The sequence below is a fragment of the Limulus polyphemus genome, unplaced genomic scaffold, assembly GCF_000517525.1.
Source record: "Limulus polyphemus unplaced genomic scaffold, Limulus_polyphemus-2.1.2 Scaffold35, whole genome shotgun sequence".
In the NCBI taxonomy this organism is placed as follows: domain Eukaryota; kingdom Metazoa; phylum Arthropoda; class Merostomata; order Xiphosura; family Limulidae; genus Limulus; species Limulus polyphemus.
Genome location: NW_013665645.1, coordinates 859,977 through 868,832, shown reverse-complemented (window position 1 = coordinate 868,832; position 8,856 = coordinate 859,977). Strand labels below are relative to the sequence as shown.

The window sequence follows — 8,856 nt, the reverse complement described above, 5'->3', positions numbered from 1 at the left end:
TGAATGTATTGGGAGTTGGCCACATTCCTGCTTGTACAATCTCTTCCAAAGAACAGAGGATCCTAGCAGCTAAAAACAAAGTAACATGGCGTATCCGGTGCGATGATCTTCCATTGACAAGTCAGAATAAGCTAGAAAGATTAGTTCCCAAACTCAGCCAGTAAGGGTAACAGGAGAAAGACCACAGGAAACAGAAGGATTCCAGTGTATAAAAAGGCGAGAACAGAAACCCAAAAGGATTCAGTTCGAGACTTACAACAACAAACAGAATGGTCAGGATAAAAAGGACTATTGAGATCAGTATGGAAGAATAAATTAATAGCATAAATATCAGAACAACAATGACCAGTAGTGAAAAGGAAATAGGTCTTAAGGGAAAAGTATTACAAAGAACACATAGCAACAGGTTTGAAAGGAGAATGGGCAAGAGCCCTGTTGAGCCACCAAACAAGGTTGGCCTTGATCACTGGGGAAAGGGTAATAGAATGATCCAAGGGATCGCAGGAGAAGTTCCACATGTCGAAAAGTGTCCACTGAAGGAAACACGTGTGCTCAACCAAAGGAAATGAGAGCTTCCAGGGAACCATGTTCCCAAAAGAGAGAGAACCTCTCAAGCAGGAAGAGAAGGTGAAGACAGAGCCTGAGTGATTGCTCTTTCCATATCCAGGAGCCAAAGTGGAGAAGGCTAGGCCTGACCAAGATGAGAATTGAAGAGGATCCTTAAATGAATAAGGTACTGAGTGGGAGTGATAAAGGACTTCTGCACCTTGATGAGAAACTCCACCCTAGCAGACTCACAAAGAAGGAAGTGGGTGTGATAAGCAGATTGGGCTCAGGAAGAGGTGAGCAGGAGCCAGTCATCCATATAATGATGAGTTCGAAAAGACCCAACAAATGAAGATGACATGCAAAGGCATGGACAATCCAGCAGAACACATAAGGAGCCAAGGCAAGATTGAACAGTAGTGCACAGAACTGGAACACATCCTCCCTGTGGACGAACTGAAGATAATGATGTGACTCCTGAGCAATGGGGATATGAAAGTAAGCATCTGTCATGTTGAATATCGTCATCCAAACACCCAGGGAAAAAACCCACTGATGTGAGAGGTTGGATGAATCCATGATAAATCAGGGTGTGTCCAGAAAGGCATTCAGCCAAGATAGATTGATAATAGGTCTACAATTTCCCATCTTTTGGAGGACAACAAACAGATGGGAGTAAAAATCCCATGAACAGGCACAACACGTTCTACAGCACCCTTGTGAAGAAGATGGTGAACAGACTGCAAGAAACAAAAGGACAAGACACGATCCCAAGAAGAATGAAAAGAAACTGGAAAAGAAGACAAGGGAGGAGAGGACCAGAATTGAATGCATAGACCCTCTGACAGAACCCATAACACCCATGGATCTGATGTGAAGGGTTTCCAGATGACAGAAAAGAGTTGTAACCTGGCCCCACCTGCCCATGGGAAAACATCACATCACTGATAACGGTGAGGCCGAAAGGAATGGGAAGAATGAGTGTAAGGAAGGGAATGTCAGGAGTAGGAAAAGAGTGGGGTGAAGAAAGAGTACAGGGCACTCAAATAGGCAAACATTGAACAGAATCAGTAGGGCAAGACAAACGAGAAGCAAGGGAGGATAAAGAAGAATGGAATCTTGACACATTGACTCTGGACTCCAAAGACTCAGGGAGTCCCCAAAGACCATTTTGCATAGAAATGGAGCCTGATGAAGTTCCCATAATGATAAAAGTGGCAGACACCCCACACACACAAGTAATGCACCCCCCTGAGTAAATCCCAACAACACAAAATCCAAGTAGTGAAGGACAATGTTGAAGCCAACAGCCGTGCCACAGTAGACCCCAGGAGTGTCCAAAGATTGGCTGAGAACTGATCAGGGGACTGGTGGAAGGCCTGAGACAACAACTGTAAAGAGGAAAAAAAACATGTAAAGGATTGTTCAATGTAATGCAAATCATAGTAAACTGGGACCTATTAAAGTGAACCAAGACATCAGGATTAGAACCACAGAAGGGAAGGAGTGCGTCTAAACACTGAGACAGGGATGTGAGGCACTTTGGTCCAAAAGCTGAAGGGACGAGGCATACCTACTCCCGACTGTACTTGAGCAACAAAATGTTGAGCATGAACAAGAATGTCAGGAGAGGGAGGAAATTAATAATAACAATGAGAACAATGCTTTTCTCCTAGCAAGGAAGAAGTAGAAGAATCAAGGGCTAAAGGGGAGACATGTTAAATTTGACAAATCTAATCAATAAGGTGTAAGAAAGGCATGGTTAGCAGACTCTCCTGATTGTCAGCTTTATGTGACTGGCCGAAAACAATCATGGCTGGAAAAACAGAGTCGAAATTGTCCTCCCCCTGATGAAAAACTTCCTCAGAAGCATGGTCTTGGGGGAAAGAAGAATGAGCAGAAGCAGCAGCAAAAGCATCCAACTCCTGGAAAATTAACTCCTCAATCTCCTTGGCCAACACCTGCAACTCACCACGTTGGGGACTAGTGACATGAGTTTTGTCTATATTGGTGGAAACTTCTTCACCCACCACATGAAAATTCGAATTTATAAGTCCATATGGACTTTTGAAAAGCAAGAAATAATAATAATATAGGAACTACTAAATGAACAAGTAATTCCAACTAAAAGTGAAAATTAACAAGAAAACACACGAAAATGTAGCAAAATTTGCTTGAAGAACAACTGAAAACATGTCTGAACGCTGTAGTGCTAATTGAGAAAGTGAGGACTGTGCTGTAATGGTAGAGGGAGCCACATGTGCTAATATAGAGGGTGCAGTTGGTTTGGTGGAGGGTGGTCACATGTTGCTGCAATGGTGCAAAAAATATAGGGGTATAAATGACTGGTACTCTGTTCATAAGATTTACAAATGCCTAGAGGGCAAGTGAAGGTCGAGGTAGCTATGGGTGAGATGAGGTAGTACCGTTTCAGAATAAGTACTTTATTTTATTGTAAACTTTTTCTTGCACAATTTCTTAAAATAAAAATTGGAACAATAATCACAAGAAACACTGAACTTTTCAAGTTTTCCTTACTAGAATTTTTTTTCTACCACAGATACTGTGAAAAAGTAACTATAAAAAAGTTAACTGATCACTGAAGCAATAATAAAATTGTTTATTATAATTATGTCCTGTATTAATGTTTTTATTATCTTTTGTTTAAAAATATTTTTCCAATACTATATGTATCAATATAGCTTGTAACAAGATGTACTGGAAGAGAGATGCATCGTTTCTACATGTAGTTACAAACACAAGATGACTATGCAAACAAAAAATATATAACAAAACTTACATTACTATTAAAGTTGAATTGAGAGAATGCTGGAGAAGTAACTCACGGAGTCGAATGTGGCGACGAGTCTAGAAATAAAATTTGCAATGATTTACCACATGCTCAATATTTCATTCATTTGAAGACAAAAGGAAAATATATATATCATTTCATTAAGAAAGAATATGTATTAAAAAGCTAATCTAAAGAATTATAAATATTCAACTTCTGTATTATGTACATTGAAGGGTTTGACATCCATCATCTTGACTTAGTTTTAATTGGAGTATTCCTACTTTTAAATGCTTTCAAATTGTGCTGAGAAAAAGTTTTTATATTTATATTAAACAAAGCTATCAAGGCTTTTCTGTGAATTATAAAACATTTTTGGCTATAAGGAACTAGGTGTAGTTGGAAATATGTAAAGGTTCAAAAGACAGAAAAACATTTATTTTTATAAGCTACAATTATCTGTTGATAAACAAAATAAAAAAGACCATTTCAAACACAGCACAGTGCAAGAAATAGATGTAAAAAACATAAACTAAACATCTCTATCTACAGTATGAAACTCCAAATGTGTGTATAATTACATGCAATGATACTAAATCATTATGTAGAATAAAAAATTAGATAAATCACACAACAAGAAACCCAATAAACTGAGAATTTTCAGAAGGGAGATAGATCTCTCTTCTCCAAACTGAATCGGAAGTTTCTCCATGCAAATAATTTCAGTGGTAATATCCAATAAATAAATAAAATGAATTCAGTCTGTTAAATTTCATGATGTATACAATAATCATATTTGTATGAAAACTGAGTCAGCATATGTTTTTCTCAATTCCCAATCTGCAGGTTCGAATCCTTGTCCTACCAAATGTGTATTATAATGTGACAGTCAATCCCAGTAATTGTTGGTAAAAGAATAGCCTGAGAGTTGGCAGTGGGTGGTGATGACTAGCTGCATTCCCTGTGGTCTTTCCCCGCTAAATTATGACTGCTGGTGCAGATTGCCCACGTGTAGCTTTGGACAAAATTTCAAAACAAACCATGTTTAAGTGTGCTTTTTATATTACTGGAACTTAACATGGAAATTGTGGTTTTAATGAAAGAAGTATAGCAGACTGTAATTTCCTTTTCTCATGCATGATGAGGGGGGAGAACCCTAACCATCTGGCCATGCTAGGCCTCTTAAACATGGAGAAATCCGGATCACCAAACCATCAAGATATGAAGTTGAAATGCAAATTATAATAAAAAAATTAATTTCATGTAAGGGATTTAATTTGAGATAAAAAGTATTAATGCATATTAACCCATGAACACTATATTCTGTTGATCATTTTGAAACACTATCCTATCATTAAAATTAGTGATAATTTACTTTTTCTCATATTTCTATTTATCTTCAAACTAAACCTGTGTGTGCTAATACCAATATTTCAAAAATTCATATATATAAATAAAGTAAAAAATCTGTATGTCGGTCTCTTTGTTCTTCATCTAACTACTCCTATCTCACTGGGAAAATCTCAACCAAACTTTGTGGGATGATAGTTTGGAACAAGGGGGTATATTAATGGGGTTCACAACCCTTTCCACACCCTATTATTACTGTTATTCAACATTTATTATATTTCACGTAAAAAAATGCAGCCAATGACCAGTTAATCATGTGAAGACAAGGTCAACACATGTACCCTTAGTTCCACAGTGTTTTACCATTACCTCAGAGGTTGCCAGTTGCTCTCCACCTTGACAGTAGTTGTAAATAAATGGTATAATATGTATCTATGTATATATACAAGTAGTGTTGCTTTGTAGTTTCCAAATTTACAGTCAACTTCGTGAAGTGCACACACAAACTACACATCTACCTAAGTGTGTCAAGATGCCCATATGAGTTCTGAAGTGATTGTATTCACATAAGTCAAAAGTAACCAAAAGGATGAATGAAAGGAAATTGCAAGAAATGGCAAAAGAAACTGCTGCAAGACAAGCTGGAGATAGGGAAAGAATAGCTAGAAGAAGAGCATAAGGGACAACTAGTGAAACTGCTGCCACACGAGAAAGAAATCGTGGCAGAATGACAAGAAGAAGAGTGAAAGAATCAGTTGCAGAAATTGCTGCTGGAGGAGAACAAGAATATCAAGCTCAAATAAAGGTTGTTGCTGCTGGATGAATATATAAGATGTACTTCAAAACAGATTATGATCTAAATCATTATTATGCATCAGAGTCTGCATATGATATTGGAAGAAGATCTATAGAATGTAATTTTTGAAGGACAAAAAGGTATCTGAATCAAAAATCAGGACTGGCAAAGTTGAATTGCAACCTTTGAGAGAACCACCACCACTTCTAAATGTACTACTTCTGGGAAATATTGAAGAATATAGAAACATCTTAATGAATATCTATATAAATAAAGCACAAACATCTGTGTCTGTCTGTTATCTAACTACTCCTAGGTCACTGGGTCAATATTAACCAAACTTTGTGGGATGATAGTTTGGAACAAGGGGCATGTTAATGGATGGTTTACAAGTCCTCCCCCCCCCATTATTGCTGTTATTGAGCAATTATTATCTTTGGTGAGAGTTAACTTTAACTACATCCATAGATGGTGCCACGTCCTTACACAATAAATATTTTTATTACATTTTCTATAACAAAACGTATACACAGTGTTGGGGAGGGCACACAAACATTATATACCCCAGAGAGTGTGCTAGCATTCTCTATGGAGAAATGAAATGAAAAAATGGCTGCCACTATTGCAAAAAATATGTAAACTCAGCTGAAATTTCTACTCCAACAGCAACAATAAGGCTGATATGAAGAGCCAATTTTTGAGTTATACCTACTTCATACTTTGACATGTGACTTTTCAATTTTGGCCCATAAGACACTTCTGCAGTCAACAACCATCAATTAATTAATCACGTGAATCACTGTGGAAGGACCTTAAGAGCTGGTTGTTAAAAGCAGGTGACAGAAAGCACACCTACAGCCACTACTATGGCCATTATATCTTCCTTCAAAATCACCATGATAATTGCACAGTGTATACCATTTTAAAGTATACACATATTGAATTCTTAAAGCTAACATAAAATGTTTGGTTAGGTAATAATGAATATTTTAATAATATACTGTGTTATAAATAAATTGTGTGAAAGTTAGGATTTTTGTATCATTTACCATAGCATCCACCCAATATGTTTTTCAGTTTCAGTTCATAACTTGGACAAAAGACGGGTACCTCAGCTTGTTTGTATGTAAACATTAATGTAGACACATATCTAATTGTATACATAAGTATGATATCATGCTTTAATGCTCCATAAAGATTAAGATTTGAGGAAAATATGCTAACAGAAACTAAATGGGCTTTGATATTTTTAATGTTTCCTGCTTTTTTATTTAGCTGGCAGAGCTAAAATAGAAATGGCTGGCACTGTTAGAGCTACAGGAATGATATATTCAGTCAACTGCTTATATTTTATATAAGTTTGGATCCAACACGTTGTGAATGACAAAAGTGTAAAGAGATTAGTTTTATCTTCTTTGAGTAATGAACTATTAAAACTAAGTCCTTCCAGTACAGCAGGTCAACTTTAATCCAGAGAATGATACAACCTGAAACAAAATAATGTTGAACATTATATGTAGCTCATGATACTCTGATTCATACTAACACAGTATGGTAGAGTTAATTATTTGCTCTTTTATTTTTAGAAACTCAACTGAACAACAGAAAGGACAAGCATGTTTGGCAAAGAATTTTGATCAAGTCACCCACAGATTGCAAGTTGTGCACTCTAACTAAAAGGCCATGTTAGGCCAGGTACATTTTTTTTTTCATTAGTGTTAGAAACTTTGTTGAAGAAACTGGAAACACAGATTATTTAAAGCATGATAAGTTCTTCCATGGGAAAATTATGAATTATGTAGCTATTTTGTTACTTTTCTGTTAATATCCCAAACACATAATATATATGATACGACAGCTTTGTCTTCGTAAGGCAGGGATCGGCAACCTGCAGCTGTTTAAGGAGATTTGTGCAGCTCTCAGGCTTTACTGTTACTATGAAGAAAAGTTGAGAATCTTTCAGGCACAATGGAGAAGCGAACCTCTGATTTTAGAGTTGTAAATCTTTACAACTGTCCCGCTGAGAGACTTTTTTTAAGGTTAGACTGTTAGGGCATATTGCGGCTGTTGCAATGAATTGGTCTTAGATATAAAAAACAAGGGTCTTCTTCCTTGAAGGGCTGCCAACCCCTGGTATAAGGGGTGTCACATCTCTGTCATGTACTTGATATAGACTGAAATTTAACAGTCATGATAGTATCAGGAGAAAAAAGGATTAAGAATATTAATGAAAATGTGACAAAAAAAAAGATGCAAAAATAACATTAATATAAACAATTTGTGCAGACAAATAACTTACTTTATCTTTCAGGGCTAGAAACTCAGAATCAGACACTGACAGAAGAGGATCTCTTTCGGACTCATCACTTGTTCTCCATTTATTCAATAATGCATCAAACTCTTGTTTGCTAGAAACAAAAAAAATTAATAACTGAGCATAAACAAAAACAATTATTAATTTCTAATTGTCTAAAACTTCCAAGTTCAAATATCCTTATGTAAGTAAAGAGAAAAAAGTTGTTAATTTTTGACAATAAACTGATAAGGCCCATTGCCATAATTATTTATCTATTAAAATCTCAAAATTGCTATCAATATAATAAAATTATACATTACTTATATGAGCTCATTTTGATAGAAAAACTATTAAAACACACTGAAAAGGTACACCCTTTCAATTTATAAGTGTTGTACTTTTATAAATGTTGAACCTTTGTATATTTAGGTCTCCACAGAGAGACACTGTTTTTCCATTGTTTCTTTTTTCTCTCTTTGTTCTTTTTCCAAACACTTTTCAATTAACCACCATTCCTTCATTTCTTGGTGGATTGACTTGAAACGTGGTAGAGTTATATCCTGATCCAATACACCCAGACAACTTTTTAATTTAAGACTTTTTAAAGATTTTATGGGGTTAAAGGTAAAACAACCCAAAATTGTATATTTTGGGTTCATGTGCATTCATATCTACTGCAATCAACATGGAAACTGGCATAGATATAAATTTTCATGTGCCCAACACACTGACACACATAAAAGTTGGATTTGCAAATTTTGAATATTTTTAGGTGGGTCAAAGCTTACAAAAAAGCATAATTTTGGGGCAATTACTCAGCCATATTTTAACCAATGTACCTGGAATTTGGTACAAAGATACTCTTCTACAGATCCCACATTTTTATATATATATGTGTGTGTGTGTGTGTATATATATATACACACACACACATACATACATACATACATACATACATATATATATATATACATACATATATATATATATATATATATATATATAATAAATAGTGGTATACTTAATTAGTTTGTCTAACTTACTATTATTAGTTGTTACAAATACTTATTATATGTA

General features: G+C 35.6%; 1 protein-coding gene across 1 annotated transcript in view; it reads right to left on the bottom strand.

The window, feature by feature from the left end:
* LOC106460696 (solute carrier family 12 member 1-like) overlaps positions 1 to 8,856 on the bottom strand; it is a 60,702-nt gene that overhangs the window by 2,083 nt on the left and 49,763 nt on the right. Inside the window, exons 14-15 of the mRNA XM_022387813.1 lie at positions 7,783 to 7,891; positions 3,347 to 3,414 (exon numbers count right to left, since the gene is read on the bottom strand). Coding sequence (XP_022243521.1) covers positions 3,347 to 3,414; positions 7,783 to 7,891 — 177 coding nt within the window. The remainder of the gene's footprint in view (positions 1 to 3,346; positions 3,415 to 7,782; positions 7,892 to 8,856) is intronic.